Raw genomic sequence first — 26,547 nt, forward strand, 5'->3', positions numbered from 1 at the left:
TAGTCCAATTTATAAGAGAAGTATTTTATTCATGCAGTAATTGAAAACAAAATGTTGTACCTCAGAATAAAAAATTTTCAATCTCGTTTCATAAATAAATTTGGTATAGCCAAATTTCTTTTCGGGCATAATCGATCGAACCCTTATTCCGATTTTGATGACATTTTCAGGTACTGTGGATTTCTTTGAATTCCATGTTCCCAATAATATCATCAAATTTCCATCCACTTCCCTTATGCAAGTGAAAGCGTATATTTCGAGAACGGTTTGTCTTCTTTATATCTAGATCTGCGTGGCGGGCCTTACATGTTTGTTATAACTGTTAGTTAGTTTTATTATAACAGTTGATGATAGGGAGATATAATCTCGTCTATAATTATTGAACAATTATTAATATGAAAGATAAATTATAACAATAACAATAATAATAAATGCTTAGCGAACCCGAAGGTTCGATACCGATGCCTTAAATCGTTCTCTACACACATCTTTCCTGTGAGGCCACTTCAAACCCAAACCTACTAAATTAATTTAATGCAATTCTCCGATCTACGTTTCGGTCTACCCCTCGGACGTTTACCCGTCGATTCAATGTTTATTAACATTTTAGGGATCTGCTCGTTACTAAGCTCCTTATTACTAACCTTACACGCATAATTATTAAAAAATAAATAAATAAAAATAATAATAGTTATGTAAAAACGGTTACTTCGATTTGGCTCAAAAATAGAACAATGTTGGGGACCAGTATAGAACATGGTCTACTAAAAAACGTAGTATAGTGCACCTATCAGATTGATACTTTCAATTTATCGAAAGATTAGATTTTTTTAAAAGTTAAAACTGGCGCTTAACTACTAAATTTGACAGTATCACCTACATTTAAAATAAGAATTTGAATAAATGTAAATTTGAAAAATTCTAAGAGAAAAAATCAGGTCTACATTGATTAATGTCTATGGTTTACTTAATCTGGATTAAATATAGACTGGGATTTGTCATCCGGCACTGAAGAAAAAAAAAAAAAAAAAAAAAAAAGAAGTTTGGAAATATATTCGGTCCGCTACACTTTAGAGTTCTTTGATTAATAAACCGCTTTCATTGAGCAAGGTTGAACCGTACGACGAGTCAGATGTCCCAGAAGCCTTACAAATAAAGACATAAATCTCGTTAAATGTTCTGATCTTTTATGAGACAAGCTATAATTTATTATTGGTATAGTTAATGCAGGGTATTAAAATGAACAGGGGGCCTAATGCGGAGGCATTAGGAATCACCTACTGGGCATTATTTTTAGTCATTCCTATCCGAGGGGTCGAATTTTTCCTGCTTCTCCTTCTCTTTCCTATTTGAAAAAGTTTTAATAAATATTTGTCATAACATACCCAGAAACCGTTTAATTTTTAAAAAATAAATAAGGTAGTTTAAATGATAATTTTTATAATATCTAAATATTTACATTGGAAACTTAATGGATATTAATGTTATTAAAAAATATTAATTTTCTTTAGTTACTAAAATTTAAGGATGGATTAACTTAAAAGAATAAATTTATATTGGTCTACAATAACTTATTCATAATATCAATACCAATTATATTTCTAACCTGTTCTATTAACCCTTTAATAATAAAAGTAGTTAATGTTCCTTAATTAAAATTAATTTTTATATATAACGGTAGATAAATTTAATATTTTACACAAATTAAGTTTATAATATTTGAATATTATATGTATTATTTGTCTCGGAATATAGATTACACCTATATAACGGTAATTGAAACTGGAATTGGTTATTTATTTATAATAATTTTAATGGGTGTAAATTTTTATAATAGAAGAAAATTGCTATATGATTAATATTGATACAATAAAAATATATATAAATAAGTAGATAGTTATTTTAGAAAAGTTTAAAAGGAACTGTTGTGATATTAATTTTGATAAAAATTTTTGGTTTAAAGATTATTGACTTGGGGGATTAGCATGGAAAAAACTAATTTTAACTAATTAATTAAAAGGTATGTTTGAAGAAACATTACTGCTAAGTAGTAAGTGAATTTATGAAAGTTTTAGGTTTTTTTTTATAATGGCTAAATGATAAAAAAATTGTGTTTTAATTAAAGATAACCACTCAAACAAATAATGAAAATATTATATTATAAACTAATACCAATAATATTTATAATCCGTTCTATGAAACCTTCAATAATAAAAGTGGGTATTATTCCTTAATTAATTTTTTTTTCATATTATTATATTTTTAAAGATTGATAAATCTAATATTAATAGCTATAATATTTGAATATTATAGGTATTATCTATCTTGGAATGTAACGATTATTAAATCAGGTATTGATTATTTTCTCATTAATTTTTATGTGTGTCTATATCACAACATTTAAGTGTATAAAACGATTTTCTAAATAAGATTTCTAAATTCAAGTTTAAATGAATGTCATATATCTAACTTGTTCTAATTTAATTAATAATAATTATTATTATTGGGCAATACGCAAAATGTATATTTTAATGTTAATATTCGTTCCAAGATCATAGAACCCTCATACAGATTATACATATAATAGCAGAATAAAAATATACAATAATTAGAAATTGATATTAAACTTTTATTTCCGTTTTAATGCTTATAGATGACTGAAAAATAAATAGACTTACATTTCGTTTTATTATAAAATTCCCACGTTTTAGAATTAAAATTATTCATAAAGATCTTAATACTTCATATGTTGCCAACTTAACATACCAACCCCCTTTAATTTAAAACTTCATACCCTTTAATTCCTGACATGTGATCTATAATTACTCTCTAAATATCTATAAAGAAGTTATCTACATGTTTTATAAAATTAATTTATCTAATTTAAATTTGAAAATATCTAGCAATGGAGATTTACTTAAAATATGAAACATAGATTAATTGAATACAAAAACAAAACAAAAAACAAAGCTTGTTCTAATATGTGTTAATATAGATAACTAAAAATAAATAAATACTAAAGTTCTTTTAATTTTATACTATACTATTTTTTTATTATTGGAATACAACAATTATTTTATATTTTAATACCTGTTATTACTTAATTAAGCAGTATATTTGTAAAATTAAATGGCCGTTTTCATTACTATTACATCATTAATTATTAAACTCACTATTCCAGATTGTAGTTAATTATTCAACAACATTTGTATTTGTCCCACTAATAACTATATAATACTATAAAATTTTTATGTAATTTTAGTTAATCTCAGAATTTTTTAACTAACACTAAAGGACTATAAACTTTATAGTTTATTGATTTCGAAAACCAGTGGATCACGCTTCAGTATAGCTCAACAATTACACCCTCCTACTCCCCACTTTTTTTTGTACAGTTCCATGAATCATCCTGCGGAATTTCTTAAACAAAAAAAAATAATAATAATTGAATTTATTTGACTCATAAAATTTATCATAGAAAGCCGAACTTACAGAACTTAAGGAATCATATTGGCACATGCTTTATTCCTTAATTATCTTCTTAGATCAACACCACCATTGGGTAAAATAATAAATATTTTACCTAACCAATTATGAATTTTAATTTTGTGTATTTTAAATACTATAAATATCAAAATATGAAATGTGGGGCCTAAACATTTCATATTTTCTACGACTGTGTAGTTAGGTATCAATTGAGCTTTTTGTTTTCATATTTATATTTATTTACTTTTTTTATATAGCATTTACATTTTATTTTTATTGTTTTTTACACTTAATATATAACGTATAAATATACATATGATTTTTTCAAAAAAATAAAATACATGTTAATCAAATAAATAATAACTTTGGATTATGATATGTCATCACAACGTTATTAATTTTTTTTTTACTATAAAATATAAATATTTTACGTTTCATAATAGTTTCTGTCATTTATATATACGATCTAAACTTTATTGTTTTTTTTTTGTGCATTATTTTTATATATTTTGATTTCCTGCATATATTTTTAATTAGGATTTTGCTAATCAGTAGTCAACGTTAATTCCCTTCGATATCCACACAGTTTAAGTCTAGGGTTATAAAAACGAAATAAACTATATAAATAAATTTAAAAAAAATTGTATGGACTAAATCAAATAACAATTGAAATTTAATTCATTTTGAAACTTTTTTGGGTATTTGTATTTTTAAAATTACACCACCATAATATTAAATTTCATTTAATAAACTTAGTGATGGTTAATGACTAACCTTTTTCACTAATATTAGTTACATATTTTTATCACATTTTATCTTTAATTGTATCTAAGTACGTTGAATAAAGTCATATAAATATTGATTTTCCGGTTAAAGTCTTTCATATTTTATATGTATGAATTTGTCGCATTTCATGGTTAGGTATAATAAGTTCATGATATCGTTTTAAATTTAATATCGAGATAATTATATTATGAATAAATATTTTACGATTCACTTCTCATATGTTTAGAAAAAATATATTATAAGTTTAAAAATATAACTGCATTATCAATAATTTTAAAATAATTCTCATAGGAGTAAGATATACGTTGAAGTTTGTTGTTGAGACGGACAGCCATGTTACCTTCCTCTCATCAAAACAATCCACTAATAGAATGATTTTCTTTAAATTTCTATTACATTTAATGGTTGTTTACACAAAATTCATCTACGTACACTCAATCCGGTTCAACGTATTCCTAAATTAAACAATTATCTCACCTTATTTCCCTTAAAACTTGAATAGACAAAGCTGGACTTCCATGATGCGCGCGCCCTGGAGGTCGCCATATTGCAAACTACCCCTCAGTAGACAGCTGATTCACCCCCAGCAGATGTTCAGTCCTCTATGGCCTTCCATCTCTCATGGAATCTGTTTATAAAATGATATCTTCTTTATTTTGAAATTATATTATCATTTATATGTATACTTTAATGGACCAGCATAATCTATGGAAAATAAAAATAGGTTGTATGTTACTTTTATATTAGTACCTAATTAAAAAAATTATGTTTTTAAAAATAAATATTGATATGATAATTGTTATTTTATTGATACGATATTTTATTATAAAATTATAATAAAGTATCAATGCTCTTATTATTTCCAAAATAATTGGATCACAATTAACACAACTTTTAATGTGCCTGTTTATTTAAATCCATGACAACTACAGTGAGAATGAAATAAAATAAAGATGACCATTAAATCGTTTAACATTTGTTTTTAATTAATTAATTTATATTATATTTAATTTTTATTTTAAAACAATTGTATGTTTGATAATAAATAAAATTGGTTTAATAATTAACAAAATTCTGCTAATTATTTTGATATAAACAGTAAACAAAATTAATAAATATAAAAATACATTTACTGGGGTGAGAATAAAATAAAAATATATGATACGAAATTTTAAAGATGTTTATCAATATAATCTTTTAACAATTTTGTTTTTCAATAAACCAAAAACGAACTAATAATACTAAATATAGAAATATTAAAATACCTTTTTATTAGTATCCATATATAAGTCAGTATTATGAATGCAGCAATAGAACAAAGTTAATTCAATTAAAATTTAAAAATAAAATTGTTTAACAGTGAGATAGGAAGAATAAACTTTTTATATATTTTTTTCTCTTGATTACCGTGAAATTTACTGATTTATTTCAAAATTAATTAGAATTGATACATACATTTCTAATTAATTTTTCTTTTAAAATTTTGATTTAGTCCCCTTGGGACAAATATTATTGAAAAACAATTAAATGAAAGTGTTACCTCAATTTGTTTTATAAATATCTATTGATAAGTATTAACCTCAGTGAATATACATATGTTGCATATGAACTTATAATGCATATTTCATGAATATACATTACCATAGAATATACTATGGTTAGGATAGGGTGGCAACCTCTACGGATCTGACTGGAGGTGTGTGTTTTTGTGTGTGTCCGTATGTGTTCGAAAATATGAATATGCTTGTAATCTTTTTTAAAAATGAATGACCTAAAACTTTTTCTTTACATTATGTAGGTCAGTTATTAATAAAAACTAAATGTTAACATTTTGTTCATGCATCGATTACTTGTAAATTGTGATACGCTTAATATTATGTATGTGGATTAACATGGCTTTAACAAAAAATATAGGGTCTTTCTAACTCGGTTTCCACTATAGCTCATAGTTGGGATATACTTGTTTCCTATGATAATAAAAATGTCAATTTTTGCATTCAAACACACACACTTCCAGGGAGGCAAACCCGTATTACCACCTTATAATTACCACTCTATTCTAACCATGGTGGAGGGGAAAGTCAAGTTTTTAACAAAAGTCCGCAAAAATACTGTTCCCTTACAAATGTAAATACATATCTGTGTTAAACTTTGTTAATTTATTTCAGTTTTTTTCATCTTAAGAGTACTTCTCAATGAAGTAGTTACTCAGTTATTATTATAGAGTCGTAGTTCTGTTAATGGCACTACCCATAAAATCACAAATGAGGGCGGATGGACCTACATCAAGTTATTAAACAGCGTCACTTCTTCACAAAAAGAATATATTATTTTCGATAATTGTTTTAATGTCTGTTAAATTAAAATACTAAAATGATTTTTTCTCAATATTAATATTCAGTCTAACGTGAAATTATGAATATTTTAGAGAAAAAACTAGAACGAACTTTATCCACGATAAAATGTTTGTTTTGTTTACTTGAAGAATAATTAAGTATTTTAAATTTTCAAGAATAAAAAAATAAATAGCTTACAAACTACGAACTATTTATTAATAAGTGAAGTTTCACCTGAAATAGTTCGGCTGAAATTTATACATATTCCGTATTATAAAATAAATTGGACTCAGCCCTCCAAAGTGGGTTGAAACGTTGCTTATTAATAAATAGTTTGTTTGTTATTTTTGTACATTTCTCGACCGCCAATTCGGTAAAAACACGGCTAATAATCTATTAAATTATTTAAAGTGGTATAGAAATAGTGAGCTTACCAAACCTGAAGCTTCCTTGGCTACGTTAGGGGTGGTTCTGAATTGCACCTCTGCCCCACCTCTTGGAGAAAGTCGCTAGGTACAGTCATAAATTGTACCCCTATTAAGGGATGCTTTTGGAAAGTAGACCGAAGGTACTATTGTGTCCTCTTTACCTTTCTTGCTGCAGGGACCGGCGTTTTTTTTGTTGTTAGTTTTTTTTTTTTTTATGTAGCTCCAAAATCCTGAAGAGAATTTTTGTAAGAATTCTCAGTTGCATTTTCCAGTTTAAATTTTATATATAAATTTTTTTAATAATTATTTTTTTTTTGAGAATCAGTCAAAAATACAACATTATTTAGATGAAGTTTCGCAACTTTATTGTTCGCATAGTCATGCCAACTGTCTATTACAGTGTTTTCTACATTGTGATCCAACTAACCTCAGGTCTGTGACAGAACTGTTTTGGAACAAAGCTGGAGTTAGTTAACTTCTTTTTCTCTGGAAGCTGATATTTTCTTACAAACCTTCAGTTATAAAAAAAAAAAAATGTAATACAATGAAATTTTGAATTTGATTTCTAAAAAGAGGAAATATTGGGCCTGTATTGATTCCCATATTAATATCAAATCTCATTTTCTCATTAGTATTAGTTTAAAGATACCCATAGAATATTAACTGCAGTGGTTGTGAAATTTTTTTTTAGGAATGTCGTTGTTGTCATGACCTTGAACGACAGATAATCAGTAAATGCTTATTTTTGTATTAATTTAGTTTAGTTTTTCACAAATTATTAGTATTTTATTTACTTTGGTCTAACTTTTCATAAATTGTTTTATTTTGTTAAGTAATGCTTAATCCTCTTCCCTACTATTTCTACTGTGGTATGAAGTATCATTCATTTGGATATCAAAAATATTTTAAAACCAAAATAATAACTGAATGTCATTTGATTAACATTTTATACAAAAGTGTACTACTAGGAGGAAGATAACGTTTTCTAAATAAAAGGTAAAGATCCAATAAAAAAGATGGATAAGGTAATTTTTCTTTGGGGATTTTGATTAATTTGGCATTCCGAAAATCCTTATCAAGAGAAGAAAAATTGAAATAGCAAAATATATAAAATATTTAGACATCCACTAAATTTTTTTTTTTTCATTTATATCCACTTACTTTTTTGAGTTTTTGCTAAAACTTTAAATAAATGCAATACCTAGTCCAAGTAGGCAGTGAAACATACATAGACTTACGTAGGTATGTATACATATGTGTTACGTCAGTAATTTTTCCATATAGTTAATATTTATTTTTTCATTATATTTTATTTTTTAAATAAATTTGATTTAATAACAAGAATATTACTAGCATTTGAAGCTAATATTATTAAGCGTTTGAAAGCTGGCAAAAATGCAAAATCTTAGTTGCATATAAATATTATTAAACAAAAGTAACAGGAGGAATACCTGAACCTCAGGTAGAGTTGTTTTCACAAAGCTTTTAGTGAGGTGTCAAAACATTTCATATTCTTGTAAAAGGGTTTTACCTGCTCAAAGTTGTTGACAAATGACTTCTTCAGGTCGTCACTTGACGTTACTGGAAGGTGGTGAAGGAAACAAAAACAAACAATTATCCAAGAATATAATTTTATTTGTACTCTCTTAAAAACACGAACAACAAAACAATTTAAATAAATATCATATCATTTAAAACCTTTTTTAAATGTGAATAGATAGGAACAATAGTAACAATAGGATAATAGTTTCATTTTACACTAATTCACAGCATATACAAATAAATCTAATAAATAATAATAATAAGAATATAGAAAGAAGAAGATAGAAGTAGAATATAGAAGATAAATAAAAGATAAAAAGTAAAATATAGAAGATAATAAGAAAAAATTTCAATAATAATTTATGTATTCACCCTATCTATTTACATTTTGATTAGAGCTCTCTTAATAAGCAACAATAACTAGAGAACACTCATTTTACAAAATTAGTATTTATTTCTATAAAAAATAAGTATAATTTCTTTTTTACACATTCTGAAACATTTATAATCATGGCACTTATGTAAAATGTATTAATTAATAAAATTTATCCTATTTAAGTATAACATATTTTATAACTATATTTATCACAGTAAATTTAAATATAAGGATATGTTATGGACGAGTTAGTGTGATATAGGGAATGTGTTTTTCTCGAAATCTCACCTTCGAATTATCATCAATTTATTTATGATTATTATAAGATGACGGAAGAAAATAAAAATATGAAAATATATTTATTTTTTTTTAGATGTTTTAATTTTTAAATGATACATTATAGTTTTACTTTTAATGAGTACTTCGTTATAAAAAAATATTCTTTTTATTTTTTTTCTGAACTAAGGGTTTATTAATTATTCGAGTTTGAATGTTAATTTTTGAAAAATTAAGTGTCTGATGGATCTGTTGAAATTTTTATAGCCAAATAACCTTAATAATAAATGCTATTTTAATAAAAGAAGAATTTATCAAATTTGTTTTTAAATAAATTATTCTTTTTTTCTCAACTTTAACGTTCTGTTTTAAGGCTGCAAATGTAAATGAAAGAAAGAAGAGAAGTGGATTGTAAAAGTTTTACATTTAAGAAAGAATTATATAGAAAAAGTTATGTAAGTAGGAATCAATTTGTTGAGAGAAAAGTTGAGAAAAAAAGGATCAAATTTGTTTTAAATAAACTAAACCACTCTCAAACAAGAATATATTAATAAAAATTAACCTAAGAAAAGAATAATAATATTTACCAAATTAATTTCTTACTATTGATCTATTAAATATAGGTCAAAAAAAAAACATGACACGTACAAACAAACAAACAAACAAACATGACACGTACCAAGTATTAACATTATTTGAAAAACACAAAACTAAAACCAAATATATATTGATCAAACTAATTGTGAGAAAATATTTTTTATATTAAGATGTAGGTGTATTATATTAGTATTCCGCCTCTCTTTAAAAAAAATATAAGTATATCAAAATTAAATTTTAAAAAATTCATAAACTTAATTTAATTCAGACAACTTGTTCTTGTGGGTTTAATTTGTAAAGCTGTTTATTGCTTTCGTTTATAGCTTCACAGACTTATTTTTTATTTTTATTTACGAAGTTATTTTCTTGTTTTAAGTATAATTGAGTTATACAAATAATCATAGGTTGTTTGCTGAAAATGGGTAACCTTACTTTAGTAAAAAACAAATTATCATATGTAGTTTAGCACAAGCTGCATGAATTCAATTTAATTATCTAATTTTTAAGTTAGATCTTTCTTATCGCATCAAAGTTTATAGTTTTTTATTTTATTTTTATACCAATCGGCCTGGTATAAAAAGCCTTACAAGGTTGATATAACTTATATTATATTTTAAAGATATTTATCAATATAATGTTTTAACAATTTTGTTTTTCAATAAACGAAAAATGAACCAATAATAGTAAATATAGAAATATTAAAATACCTTTTTATTAGTATCCATAAATAAGTCAGTATTATGAATGCAGCAATAGAACAAAGTTAATTCAATTAAAATTTAAGAATAAAATTGTTTAACAGTTTATTGAAGTTTACTGATTTATTTCAAAATTAATTAGAATTGATACATACATTTCTAATTAAGTTTTATTTTTAAATTTTGATTTAGTCCCCTTGGGACAAATTTTAATCAAACACTAGTACATGAAAGTGTTTCCTTACAACTAAAGTGTTAACTTACAACTAAAGCGTTAACTTACAACTAACAACTTACAACTAACTTACAACCTATAAAGTTATAATAGAATCGAATAGCCATTCGTGAATGCTTGCAAAAGGTGTTGATTTTATTGACAGCCATCATTAGAAAAAAGTAATTAATTTTTTTTTACTTAAGTACTCAAGTAGTTGCAATCTCAATTAGAAAAAAAAAATGATTGAATGAAAATAAGTAATGTTCAACACTCAAAGAATCCTACAGTTAAGAGTTAGGTATATACACATACCATCATGCTGTTAATACAATCTTATAAAATCTAATTGACTATAAAAACAAATGACTAGAATATGATTTTGTAGCCATATTTGTCTTCTAAAAAATGTATACATGTACTTACGTATATTTTGTCAACTTATAGTCTTTTTTTTTTGTGGGGGGGAGGGGAAATTTAAGATCAACTAACTGTTCTGTGTCATGTAACGCCCAAAATGTATATATATTGCACATTCCGAACCGAGCAACTGAATAAACTATTATGTTACAACTGAATAGCTATAGAAAATAATGATAAACAAAAAAATACATAGGAGGTCGGTTTTTTATTTCGAACATCAAGCAATCGATTTTACTAACATTTATTTTAATCTTTTTTTTCACAATTTAATATATAAATTATTGTTTTTCAAGATGTATGATTACCAGTATTATAAATCTTTGATTGACAAAAATAAAGAAAAAGAAAACTACAGTTAGCAATTTTTATATTAAAAAAATACTATTAATCATCATGTTTGTATGTCAAGACTAAAGAGAGAAAAAATTGTTAAATCAAGTCAGTTTTGTTGAGCTCTGTAGTAAAACTTTGTGGGATGTTACTTGTATAGTGTTGTTTGTCCAATGTGGCTGATATTATGCAAATGCACAGCATGACATTTATGTTACCTTTAATAACACCATAAACTTGATTTTATTATAACTAATTGAGGGACATAACCTAAAAACTTTGTGGTGACACACATCCTGACATCCTCTGATCGATGGGAATTTCTATCTGTGGAGAGACTACGACCTCCGCCAAATTGTTATAGATTATGTTTTGATTTGTTGTCGTACTTGAGACCATCTGGGACGGCTCTCCCAGAGTCCTTCCGATCTCCTTCTTCAACTTCATCCTCCGATTTTGGAACCAGATCTTTATCTGCCTCTCCGTCAGGCGGAGTTCGTTGGATATCTCTATTCTTCGCTTCCTCGAGAGATATTTGTTGTAGTGAAACTCCTTTTCAAGCTCTAGTGTCTGGTATCTGGAATATGTCTGTCGTGTACGTTTGGTTCCTCCGGGCCTATTAGCGTCTGAAATTATAATATAACAATCTATAAATTTATTACAAGCATTAAAAATGAAATTTATTATAAACACAGCAATCATTAACTGAAAGGAATGTTTAAGGCTTATGTAGATAGAGTCTTACTTCAACTTCTTGAACTTATTTTGATATTGGGAAACTGGTTTCTTATAAATTAAAAGTATTTATTACAACCATTAATTTATAGCAATTATTGAGCCTAAGACTTAGTTTGGCTTTAAATCAGTTACACCTTAAGAATCTAAATAAATTAAATATATAAGACGTATCTTTAAAATATGAACCGATTAATATGTTTATTAGTATTATGTTTATTTTTCCATTGTATTCATAAATCAGTGTTTACTAATTTACTTACAATATAAGCTCTAATACCAATAATGAGGGTGAGATATTGGTTCTAGACTCTTCTGGTTCCTATTTAGGGGTAGATTATGCACCTTATAACCTTATTTATTTTGTTATATATTATTATTATATACTATATATAATATAATATGTTTTACCCTAATGGAGCGGTCCCTCCCCGATCTTGTGCCTACAGGGCAGCGGCTCCAGGACGAATATTATATATTGTAAGGCAAGGGCTTCAACCGACTCTCCCCACTCCCTTATAATGTGTCCATGTGACAAAGGAACGGGCGAATGGCTTGTTTATATTCAGATTTAGGTTTTTATATGTAAGTCTTGTATATATTGTAAATACAAATTTAGGAGGTATGAAAAAAAAAGTTTATTAATTATTTATAAGGTTAAGATGCTTTGTCAAGGTGTTTATATATAGCTGTTAATTGTCACGTATGTGTAGATAATTTTAGTACTAACTAAATAATAAATATTAAATGTATGCATGTCTGTGGGAATGATCGTAGATATTTGGTGTAAAGAAAAAAAAGAAGAATTTTTCAACAACTTCTACGTGAAAAAGTGTTCACACGTTTTATGGTACAGTGTCTGTAACAACTGAAGACGTAAAAAATAACAAAGGAAACATATTTTTATAGAGTATTAATGTTTTGGCAAACAGAGTATGTACTGAGAGAAAAGCACTTTAACAAAAAATGTGCTGCCCAACAACATTGGGTTGCACCATACACAGCATACTTATGACTAGTGAAGCAAATATATTATTTTATTCCTATTAATATAAATAGTTAACAGCACAATTATTTTTATATTGTTACATTATAAAAATGTCTGCATTATGTACTAAAGTTATACATGATTTATTTTTCCTTGTTATTGTTTATTTCTTCTCTTACATATTTTTACCCCTTTATCTTAAAGATCGATAAAGGGTTAAAAATATTTCTTTCTTTTTATCATTATTTCAATTATATAAATTATAGCTCCTTTTTAAAACCTATTAATGTTTTGTTTAAGAAATGCTCGAACACATGCATACAAAGATTAAAATAATATAAATATATTGAGCTAAAAATAATCAGGAAATCCAGAACTATCCCTTCTGTCATTATAACATTTTTTAAAATTTCAATTAATAGAATAATGTATAAATACACTTAATCACGCCTCATGACAAATCACTAAGAAAAATAATAAGCAAATGATAAAAACTGATGAATAAATACAACAAATAATATTAATAAATAATATTTTCATCATAAAGAATAACGAATAGGAAAAAAAATGTTAGCCAATTCTAATAATATAAAAAGTATTATTGAACCATGATCCCTGTTCTACTTTAGCCACGAAGCGCATTACGAAGTTCGTCAGTGATGGACAACTTTCGAGAGCAAAGTGGCAGTTGAACATCAGCATCTATTAATGCCGATCCATTGTGCTGCCAACGGAGACTAATGATATCTAAGGAACAAAAAAATGGAAATAACAAACCATTGCGCCTACGGCGGTGCAAGGAGCTGGCACGTCACGATGATGTCATCGGTTGACTGAAACTTTACCTCGTCGCTATGATTTACGCATCATTTTATTTATTAATTAATGCCTTCGTTTAAGAAGTTCTCATACAAATGAGATTGACGTAAAACATAATAGAAATAGTCTACCTGTTAGTTTATGCAGCTCTAGTATTTCTTGTTTCACACATTATCATAATCAATGTAATGAGAGTCGTTTGAAACGTTTAGGAATATTTCAGAGGATTGCAGGCATTGCATAGTTAACATTATAATTGGAAAAATGACCAAGTTATATAGATGTCAAAGTAGAGAAAATGATCAAGATATATAGATGTCAAAGTAGAGAAAATGACCAAGTTATATAGATGTCAAAGTAGAGAAAATGACCAAGTTATATAGATGTCAAAGTAGAGAAAATGACCAAGTTATACAGATGTCAAAGTAGAGGGTAGCTCAGTGCTAAGGCACTGTGCTACTAACTCTAAGGACCCGGGTGTAGAGTCCCCTGTGGGGAGGTACCGTTCTGGTCCACCTAGCCTCATTAAGTGGGTACCCTTAATTGGATGAAAATGTGGTGGTCGAACGTGATTCTGGCCAATCAACTCCTTGCACAACCGTTGGTCTAGTAAGTATTTTCTTAAACTCTTCTTGGGTTGTAGTGGTACAGATTTAATTTTTTTTTTAAAGTAATGTACACATTAAAAAATAACTTATACCGACTGGCTTAGATAAGTAGGATAAAATATTGTTTTATGGAAAAATAAAGTGGATTTTAGTTTTCCGCGCATCAAAAAACCGTTGAATAAGAATTCGCAACATTAATTAAAACATTAACATTCTTGACCAAAAGTTCGGCCTTTTAATTTGAATGTTTATAGACATCTGTAGTTTTTGAGATATAGATTTCTCAAAATAAATTCACCAACTACTGATCCTGAAAGATCATACGGCAGATACATTTTGTACAGAATTCTTATGAAATGTTGCTTTTTAAAAAGCTATATCTCCAGAACTATTAAACTTAAATAGCTCCATTAGGGCTCACATTTTAACAAATTTATTCTACTTTAAATGACGTTATCTTGGGTTTTCTAGTGTTGTTGGTAGTTTTAATGATACAGAGCTCCGAATGAAATTTATTTTTTAACGATTTGAAACAGCCACCATTTTTTATTCCCCCTACTAATACTTGGCAGACTCATAAATTTTGACTAGTAATTATACATAGTAATTAGAAGAAATAACTGTCGATTTTGCTTCTAGACTCGTGTTCTAGAGGGTCCGAGCGCCCCCCTATCGACACGTTGCTGCATGACAGGTAGACATTGGGTCTTCAGACGTTTGCTTGGAATGGAATACAACCTAAGGTCACGCAATGGTTGACTATCCGACAACAAAAGAACCTTCCAAGATTCGTTGCAAAGAGTTCAGTATACTTTTGTGGAAATCTTTTTGACTTTATCTTGACGAAAAAAAAATCCTGTCTCGGTTTGACGAGAATCAGAGAATGATTACCGAAAATAAATATATGATCTGCTGTCTTGAACAACCGTATTTGTTAAATTTTAAGTATGATAATTTTTTAATAAATACTGTTAGTAGAATATATGTTAATCAATTCCTGAGTAAATTAATATAATAAAAAAACATTTTTGGATATATTAGTGAAGTGTGCAAGTTTTAATGACCTATCACCTAATTTGGCCTAATGAATCAGTTTCTAAGCGTGTCAGTGAGTCAGCATTCTTCATAGACCTGGTTTCGTTTTTCGATATCGTACTGTAACTATTTTATTCCCATGAATCTGTGTGGAGTCCATTTGTTGTCTCAGGAGTAATATTGCATAAATATTAAAATTTTACAATACTGGAAACAATACTATAAAATCCATTGATTTCATATCTAAATATATGAACACGTTTTATCATTTACTTCTGTTACAAATAAAAATTTTAAAGAATTGGACAAACGGACAAGGTATGCTCCATATCAATTAAAAATTAGGGTAATATCCGTGCCCCAAGACTGAAAAGAATCTTGTTTAGGGATCCCCCGAAAAAAATGTTTTAAAATATCAAATTAATAGTAAGTACCAGTGTTGGACAAAATATCATTACAATTACTAATTACCGTCCAATGTAATTGCGATTAATTTCGTAATTGTGATAAAACTGGTAATTGTGATTTCAGACCACTGTTGTAATTACAGTGGTTCATCGAGTAGTTGAAAAATTTTAATTTCATTTCCTAGTGATGCTATTACTGTAATGGGAGTAAATGTAATTTTAATTGAACTTAGATTTTTCCCAACACTGGTAAGTACCAATCCTTGACATGCCTATTATAAACACATTCAGACCTCATACGTTCATTATCTCTAGCAGTATTATTAAAAACTAAGAGTAAATGATATGTTCTACAGTATTCAAATATTATTATGATTCTGTATTATAAGTATAAGTGAAATAAATAGGTAATAATTTAAGTTCTTATTAATTAATAGAAATGCATTTAGTTATTACTATCAGAATTAAATTATAAATTAATAATATAAGTATTTAATTTACATGGAATATCTTATTATACCTGAAGATATCATCCAGGGGTATATGGTCTCCGGCTGTGCCTCCGTCTGTGCCTCCGGTTGTGCCTCCGGTTGTCCTTGTGCAGCCATCTTCGCCATCTGTCCTGGAACGTCCATTGTCATCCCGAGGCTGAAGTTATTATTGTTCTCCGCTGGAGGCTGATGAAACACAGCCTTCGCTTGCTGATCCAGGCACTGTTTGAACTGCTGCGGAGTACCTTCTTCCACCCCGAAGCACTGTAACGTAGCTTGGGTACTAGAGGAACTACCGTTGACGTCTTCCTCCTTGATTGGCGCGGCCTCCGTAAGAGCTCGCTGGAGCAAAGACTCCGGCTGCTGTGGGTAACCTTCCGGTCTGTTGTTGTAGCTTCCATAGTTGTAGTTTCCATAGTTGTAGCTTCCATAGTTGTAGCTTCCATAGTTGTAGCTTCCATAGTTGTAGTTGTAATTATATTGCCCGTAATTGTAATCGTTCCAATAGTGATCGTCAGATATCTGATTGTTCAGATACGTGTTCATGTCATCAATCGAAAACACTACCGTTTTAAAAAAAAACACCTAAAGTAAACCGGCAAAAAAATCGATCGGATCGAATCTGCCGATAGTTACTCAAGAAGAGTAAGGAGGGAAATGGTTTGAATGACTGGTTTGGAAAATGTCTCTATCCCCCCACCCCCCACCGACCGTCCCCCATCTGGGAACCTCGCACTATTGTCCCGACCATGTCCCTTTGCCTTGCTTCACCCCCTCTCTCTTATGAACCAATGACAAGGTTCATTACTGGATATTTTACACTATTTTTGTTAGAATATACCGCCTTTTAAAGTGATCTATTTTGCAGGACCGCTGTGACTAAAGGGTGAAATTCCGAGTACATTAAATTAAAATACTGAAGCTATTAAAGTCTCATTAAATCTTACTGCGTCAGAGCGGAACGTTGTGGGGAATGTAGGGTTAATTTATTTTGATAGTCCTGTAAGTCTACTACAAAACTATTTAATATCTTTTCATAAATGCTATATCTACCATTTATTACTTTTAACAATCTTTATAATTTAATTTAAAAAATAAAATCATGACTGAATATTGATTTTTTAACAAAATAATTGCAACAAATATCATTATTATATTTGTTAGAAATTGTAACAATTTCTAACTAATATAGTGGTAAATAATAATTCCTTCACAAGTTCTTGCCACATGGTGTCTTAACGAAGAACATGAACAGATACAGTTAAAAAAAATAATCCACTTTGTGAAAACAAAAGACATATATTCAAATATGACTCACATATCTTCCTTATTTTAACTGTAACCTAGGATTTCGTTTCTCATCAAAAACTTGTTTGGAATTTAGCTTCGAATTGAAAGTGTGCTTTATTGTGAATCAGTCGAACTTATAATTTTTTAATTCGTAATTTACATGATAGCTTGGCCGATATATTAATCATGAAAATATTAAAAATGCGAAAAGAATGTTTTTCACCACTTTCCTTAAAATAAAAAAAATGGTGCGGTTCGCGCATCACAAAACTTTCACTTTCTATAAAAATTTAAATTTTTGAGTTGTTAGAGGAAAAAATAATGGACACCAGTTTTGTTCCTGCCAAGAATACAATATTTTAACAAAAGGTAATGAAGCAGTGTACATGCAATCGGAAAAAGATTGGGCGTTCTCTGATTTTTTTTTCTCTTTTAGTTAGCCATAAAATTCTTTAATATGTTGGATTAATCCCTTGGGTTATTTAAAGTGATAATTTATTTCAAGTGGACAAAAAAAATTTTTTTCTGACCTCCTAGAAAAATAAACATAAACAAATGAAATATATACAATAAAAATGGATGTATATATGCTGGCTAATATTGATCTTGGTTTGCCAGTTATAGCATTATAAGATAAGTTGCCGGGTCCTCTGAAGGCGGTGTCATCAATGATGGCATGAGTCTGTCGTAAGCGTACTAGGAATAGGATACGTGGGGAGTGGGATGGAGTAGACAAAATTAAAGTTACATTTTTTTTTTCATACCATGTTAAATTATTTCTATGAGAATAAGACCTATTTCATAACTAAAATGTGCATTGATTTATCGATCTTCATAAAAATCTTTTGAGTTATTTTTGAGAAAATTCTTGAAAAAAATAAACCATTTTGTGAAACTTAGTTACTTTGGATTCATAATACCTCAAAACGTATAATTTGAAATTTTGTTCGACTACAATATTTCGCCTTGTATATTCCATATTTCCTATATATCGTTACCTCTGTTAGTGAAAGAAAAAAAGTGGTGAATTTGATCTGTGACGTAAAATAAGCAAAAGTCTCATACCTATCTATTATTTTCCCTCTTTAAAAATATTTCACTTATTCATTCTGTTGTTTCTCAAATTCCTTGTTGCATTTCTGAACGTCTTGTTTTTATATTTATTTTTATTTAGATTAGATTAGATTAGATTTTTATTCAGGGCGATCAACATCTAGGTTATTACACCCTTTTTACTTCATCTATCTTCTTGACTTATAGTTGAATGTATACTATTTCCTTTTTACATATTTATTTATTTTATTTTATTATTTTTTTTATTTTTTTTTTTTATTTCAGTATGTCCTCAATACTTGGATTTTCCATTCAGCTGACGAATACTCCCGACATTATCTACAGATAATTAAGCTATTCCCACAGCTTCATTACAGACCTATATTGAAGATCCAGATGATGCTAGAAAAGAGCGTAAACGAGTCCCATGAGCCCGGGCTGATTGGAAATGGCTGGATCTGGCGAGATATCGGGGGTGTGTTCCCGCCGCGGATAATCCTCCCTCGCAGCCAGAATCCATTAGCCTTCAACTTTGATTAATACTTCTTATTGCCACTGTCCGCGGAAAATATTGGCTATTATCTGATGGCTTGGGGATCAGTCACGGGCCTTATTGTCAACCATGGCCTCTGGGTGGAGGCCCAGCCTCGAGGGGAGGAAGAATCCTGAATACTGAATAAAATATAATCATCAGATACAACATCAATCGATATTTCTATTAATCTACAATCAGATGTAAAACAGCAAAGGTTATTAAAATTTAAAGAAACGTTGACATATTATGTTTAATTATTATTATATTTTGAATATAATTTGATCTTGAATATTAGTATAGATGTTCTAAATAACAAACTTGAGCGTCGATTGCCAGTCTTAGTATTGCTCCATAGTACCAACAGTGGGCGAGCTTCGTATTTATGCATTTGAAAAAAAAAAATCTCCTCAGAATCGAAAATTCAGTTCGTCAAAGTGATTTTAGAAATGAAAGAACAAATTTTGATACGTCTCTGTTGATATGTTTGCCAGTATACATGACAATCTATGTGACTGCATCTGATTTCCATAAACTTTTCAGATTCGAGCCGGTTAGTATACTGTAGTTTCTTATCAATTTTATCAAATACTTTCGCTTACGTATGTGGATATTCGTGTAAAAATGATCCCCTATAATTTTTTTCAAATTCCTTACATTCGCTTTAGGTTTCGAAAGCTTATTTTCTTGATTAGCCTAAACAAATATCTGTTGTTCTATAGCCATCCTACTTCCTACTCCAATATTACCAGGATTTTGACAGCTACTTTCACAGGCAAACGTTGTCAAGTTCTTTTTCTTTTTTTAGTAAATAGTAAACACTTGCAAAGGCGGTAATATTCACTAAACGTTGGGAACAAAACTATTTTACTATTTTATACTTCATGTTTTAGTCAGAGGTACATGTCAGTCTCCGGGAAACCACAAATGGGCCACCTGCGGTCTATGTTCAGACCAAGGCCAAGTAGCTGGGCTCTAAATTGTTTGATGGAAAGATATTTTCTAATTGTAATCCCTTTCTCTCAATTCCTCCAAGATCACCTGTTTATATTTGTTAGGTTTTTCATTAATTTTATTCGAAGATTTTCCGGAAATTTTTTGAAACTCCTTCTCTTGAAAACGCAGTTAGCCTTCTCACAGGCGGAGGTCGAGAGGAACCTTCCTTGCTAGGACCTGCACAGCTTTGTGTGCAGTCGACCGGTGTGCTCTAGTGGCTCGGAGCTGAGTAGAGTTGTTTTCCGGGTGGATGACAAACTATTTCGCTCTCTCTCTGTGGGAGGTTTTGGAAACTAGAAGAGATAAATTCCACAACTGCTTTATAAATCATGATCATAGTTGATTAAACAAGTCCTGAGAATATACCATTCACACGATTCACTACCCACTCATTGCTCGGGCTATCATTTTTTTTTCATTATCCCATTTCTGGTCATTTCTGACATACAGGTGTGGGAGGTAGGGTTTTTACTGGTTACTACTCTATTGTAAATATAACTTTGGTAAGAGTGTTATGTTTAAATTACGTGGGTCCAGCATGAAATAACAGTAGATTCTCTAGGTCGGATTTGAACTGGTGTCGCTGCATTTCCAAGGTTGTTACAGGCGACACCTAAACTCCCTCGGCTTCAGAGTCTCTAGCTCGGGCGGTTCAACTAACCAGATATGTCAAGCGGTGCTGTACATTTAGACCTGCAACTAACGTCCAAATAGGTTATCCCCTCATTTTAACATATCCTTGTACCTTTTCTATATCCATGCATATAGGGTGTGCCGGATCAATCTTGCCAAGAAGGAGATGGCTTGAGTCTTCGCACCAGGCATCCTCATCTTCTTCACGTTCGGCTTCACTTTTCACCAGTTTAGCGGGAGTCGTTCGTTCATGTAGGCAGTGGCAGGTAATCCAGTTCCTCTCCTAACACGGACTCCCAGCCACTCACCGAAAACAAGCTTACGTAGAGTCTGACTAAAAACATCAGTGACAACATTCCCTCTCTTTGAAAGCTTCTACCTCGTAATTACTTCCTTTAATCTTTACGCGCCTGTTCTGGTGATAGCTTCTTAAGAGGACGTTTATATTGCTGAGAGCATCCCATAGGAGCGTGGCAGCATATGAAAGCATATAGTTCTCCGCCTTGATACTAACCAGAGTGGGAGTGCCAAGAATAATTTCTCAAGAGCGGCGAAAAATGAACATTAACTTCCCCATGTTGGACTCAAACCCAGGACGTTCTGAACCTGACGACGCTCTGAGACCCTCGCCCAACGTTGCCTAAAACATTAGTGGCTAAAAATATTATAACATAATTAAAATAATTCTGAGCGTATTAGAACATGTTATAAATTATTTAAATTTCAAATGCCTTATTCCGAACCCTCGGACCACGCTTCATTGCTCAAGGAGACTATAATGCTAAGCACCAACGATGGGGATGCCGCATATCCGACTCCTGTTATGTTATCCTGGGTTATATAACCTATCCCATGTTCCACCTCCAATACCTATTCCATTCTCTCTCCCAAAAATCCGACTTATTGGCCTACATCCCTCAAAAAGCTGATCCCTGATATCATTGACATATTTATCACTCTCGATTTCTCCCTCTCAAACTACTGTTGAATCTCTGGACGACCTATCACCAGATCATAGTCCAGTTCTGCTTTTTTTACATTCAAGCTTTGTACCAAAGCCCTCCGCCCCCTCAGTGATAACAGAAAGAGTTGACTAGGACAAATTTAAATGTGAACTGGAAACTAAACTGGACTTAAATATTCGACAGAAGACAAAACAAGACATTGGTGAAGCTATTGAAAAACTCACATCATCAATAAGAACGAGTATAACTGTTAACACATCGGCAAATAGAATTAATAACAATAAACAGAATAACCTGTCACAGCATATTCGTATCTTATTAAGGGAAAAACGCAGAGCAAGATCGAAGTGGCATAGGACCAGATATCCAACTGACAAATCGTATTACAACAAATTAAAAGTAGAAATCAGAAAATACAAAACTCAAAATTAATTAATATTACTGAAAACCTTACAACTACTGACAAATCATTATGGAGGACCACTAAAAAACTGTAGAATTTCAAAGATTTTAATCACCCATTTCTCACCTAATCGCAAACCTGGACCAGAACTGTTGAAGAAAAATCACAAATATTCGGACACCTATCTAAAACGTTTATTCCACATCCTGATATCCTTAACCCAATTCACCTTGAATGTATTGAAGCAAAACTAAATATTCCGCTCCAAATGACCCTCCCACATAAAGCATTTCATCCTTCAGAGATATCTAGTATCATTCAAAGATTACAAACCCGCAAAGTTCCTGGACACGGCCTAATAATATCCCACATCCTTAAACTTCTTCCTCGGAAAGTCTTTCTATATCTTACCTACATATATAGCGTCGTACTCCGTACCACATATTTTCCTGACCCATGGAAATTGTCAATTGTTAAAATGATACCTAAGCTCAAAAAGCCGCTAGAATACCCATTCTCCTACCGTCCTATCTTTCTATTACCAATCATGGGTAAAATCCTCGAAAAAACTCATTTTAAAACGCCTTTACCACATCCTAGATTCCAATCATATAATTCCTGATCACCAGTTTGGATTCCAAACATCCTACTCCACTATCCAGCAATATCATCGTGTGGTCGTCATTGTCTCGTCTTCTTTGGAGCGCGGAATGTACTGCGTGGGAGTCTTTTTCGATGTAGAACAGGCTTTTGATCAAGTCTGGCACCCGGAACTGCTTTACAAACAACGTAAATTTCTACCTTCTACATAATTTCTCATCATCCGTTCCTTTCTCATTTATAAATTATTCCAAGTAAATCACAATGGTTCCTATTCTTCGCTCTATTCTCAGTCCGCTGGTATTCCTCAAGTTAGTATCCTCGGTCCCATCCTCTACGCCATCTATACAGCTGACATCACAACCAATCCTAACGCCACCCTCACCATTTATGCTGATGACTCATGTGTGCTCGCTGTTAATAATAACCCTTTGATTGCATCCCAAACTCTCCAATCCCATATCACAGCCCTCGAAGAATGGTGTCGTAATTGGAGGATTGAAATAAATCCAAACAAATCCCTTCAAATCGCCTTTACCCTTCGTCGTAAACCAACCTACTGCCCTACAGTCTCCTTTAATAATGTTGATCTTACCCCTGTCGAAGAGATCCGCTACCTTGGACTACATCTGGACAAACGACTAACCTGGAATCCTCACACAAGACTGAAAAGACAGGAAACTGCATAAAATAAAATAATAAAATAAATATTTAAACAAAAAAAATTCAAATGTCATTAAGTTTTTGGTTCAATGTATTTTACAACTTTTCCGTTCCTGTGCTGTTCCAGAATGCTGGTAGATTACTTTAGAAAGATATATTGTCCGAAAGTATATGAAAGTTACTGAATTCAATGAATGAACAAGAGCGTATGTGTGTGTAAGAGAGAGAGGGCTAGAGCTAACAAACGGTTAGCTATCGCCAGGTGTCCACCAACACATTAATCTTCCATCCACACACCTTGTACCGCTGACCATCTGTGCCCGCTTCCTTATCCATACGGTCCTGTGTTTGTTTATTCGGAATAATTAGGTTAGCTTGTCGTCTAGGGATTAAGGAAAAAACTAACTTTCTCTCTGAAAAAAACAAAAACAAAAAATTTTTTTAGAATTCCTTACTGTGATTCATTAAAGTTTCAAATCAATTGACTCTTTTGTTTAAATCATTCAGTGTGAACAGAATACAAAATTATGATATAAAGAAAAAAAAAAGATTTTATAACAAAGTTGTCTTAAAGAAACATTTGTTTCCTGTTATTTTCTTCGGTGGAAATTACAATTTATGGAAATTACCTTCTTTTTTTTTTCTTTTATTTTCTATTAGATAGATATTCACCTATATTTCAATATTAATTATTTGTCCCATGGAAATAACATCTGTGAGGAGAGCCGATGATTAATTAAAAGTGTATCTAGAAAGGGGTTCTTTTACATGGGTAAGCAAAAGTAGCTGAAGGAATTTGATTAAATAGATCCTCTCCAATCTCCAACTCTCTTTCAAACTTGAGCCAAATCGAACTATCCAATTTTCCAAATATAACTATGCCGAGAAAAATATGTTTACGCATACATAGATGAATGTAGAAAATAGAATCTGGTAAAATTGACCTAGGACTAGCTAGATACCAATCTCTACCATCGCTGTAAATTTCATAAAAATCAGGATCAACGGTTCCATCGATTTTGCCGGAACCCAAATTTGTCTACAGTGATACTGTAATATAAATGTAATGTAAATGATACTGAACCAAATTTTCCTTTTTTAAAACTTGACATGAGTGTGAAAATTATCGATACTGACTTTTTTTATTCTCTACATGAATAAATATGTTTTTCTACCTTTGGTAGTGGGGGATAAAAAATATTATGAAATATATTTATTTGTAGATTTGGAATTTTTTTAACTACAGAGTAAAGTATATATTCTAAAAAAAAATATATAAATAAATAAATAAAAATCAATATTTTAAATATAAATAATAAGTTTTCACCCTTCAACTAAAGGGTTTTATTCGTTTAAACTTTATTATATTTCTTTTCAGGAATTCACTTATAATCTTTATCCATTTTTTTATAACATCTGAACAACGTTTCGGGCTCCTCTGCCTATTATCAAGTTCTTATTTTTAATTTGTGGATGTCATTTCAAATTCAAAATAGTTTTTATATATTCAAAAATGGGTATAAATATTTTTTTTTTTATTTAACAGCTAATTTATTTATTATTCATTAGTGCTGTTTTCAAACAATGTTTTGCCTTTGAAATTGCATTTTTTTCTTTATGTCCATTTACATATCCAAATGTAGAAGAGCAGATGTTATTATGAATAAATAAGTGTATAAAGGTTATTAGTGAATTCCTGAAAAGAAATATTATATAATAAAGCCACTGGCTCATTGCCAGTGATGCAGCGAGAGGGATGCGCTGGGATCTTTTGAGCTCTGCTCTACCCCTCACACGTGGAGGATAGAGTGAGCTCAGGGATCCTCTGGTCGATTGTGTAAATATTGTATATATTATTTTATCATTATGTTATTTTATTTATTTATTTTTCATACAGATAGTTTGATTATGTTCATCTTGTTTATTCTTTTGTTTGTATATATTTTCAGAGATTTTTTTTTTTTTTATTTTTTTTTTTAATTTATTTTATTTTATTTTACTATGTATGAGATCATTCATCACTATTACCTATTGCCCAATATTTATCAATAAAAAAAATAAAAAAATATAATAAAGTTTTAAAAATCAATTTTTTGGAATTATATTTGTTCTTGATTGAGCAGAAAGAAAATTTCTGGCTCCGCATGAGATATTGGACGAAGTAGTTGTTTTATGAGGCCATAAAACGTTTTATGTAAGTGGACCTTTTTTAACTTATTCACATAAAAAACAAAACTAGTAAATTATTTAGTAAACTTCCATCCTATAAATACGGCATGACAATATAGATAGCCCATAGACAAAACAATTACGAGACTAATATTGGAGGGAAGTCACGGGCCATTGGTTCCTAAGAGCAATAACAATTACAGTTATGACTTGTGATCAGTTCATTCACAGCTACAACCACAACCTGACCTAGCTCTAATGTGTTGGTATTTGTAAGTGAGACAAGTGTAGCAGATAACGACTTCATTTATTGCTTCTATCTAGTTTTATTTCATCTTTCTGCGGTTCGGATAATGATTGCATTCTTTCCCAAATTAATGTGTATGGACCGAGAAATAGGTTTTGCACAATGGTATTAGTGTATTGCCTGATACTTATAGGGAAACATATTATTCATAGATGTATTACATAAAATTAAACAGTAAAGTCCTCTTATAGTAATGTAGGAAATTTTAAGCAAAGTTTGTTTTTTGGAGTTGGGTCATGCAATTTAAGTAGGTTAGTTCTAGTCGCTTCAACAATTAGGAAACAACAAAACAGAAAATTTGTTCTACTATTTATAAATATTTTGGTAACTAAAAAATAATTTGTTGGTAGACTTATTTTAT

At 30.0% G+C, this 26,547-nt stretch overlaps 1 protein-coding gene across 1 annotated transcript; it reads right to left on the bottom strand.

Moving 5' to 3' along the window:
- Positions 1 to 10,872: 10,872 nt before the first annotated feature.
- LOC106679852 (homeobox protein Hox-C5-like) lies at positions 10,873 to 17,246 on the bottom strand. The gene is made up of 2 exons (XM_014419228.1): positions 16,605 to 17,246; positions 10,873 to 12,118 (listed from the first exon to the last, which is right to left on the bottom strand). Exons 1-2 carry the CDS (start codon positions 17,119 to 17,121, stop codon positions 11,763 to 11,765), a joined length of 873 nt encoding a protein of 290 aa, XP_014274714.1. The 5' UTR covers positions 17,122 to 17,246; the 3' UTR covers positions 10,873 to 11,762.
- Between the last annotated feature and the right edge of the window lie 9,301 nt (positions 17,247 to 26,547).

This window comes from Halyomorpha halys, unplaced genomic scaffold, assembly GCF_000696795.3.
Source record: "Halyomorpha halys isolate HHAL.00 unplaced genomic scaffold, Hhal_1.1 Scaffold15.1, whole genome shotgun sequence".
NCBI classification, from domain to species: domain Eukaryota; kingdom Metazoa; phylum Arthropoda; class Insecta; order Hemiptera; family Pentatomidae; genus Halyomorpha; species Halyomorpha halys.

Coding starts and splice junctions, on each gene's coding strand:
- LOC106679852 (XM_014419228.1), bottom strand. CDS start 17,121: ATGAACACGTATCTGAACAATCAGATATCTGACGATCACTATTGGAAC. Junction 12,119..16,604: donor CCCCTGGATGATATCTTCAG/GTATAATAAGAT, acceptor TTATAATTTCAG/ACGCTAATAGGCCCGGAGGA.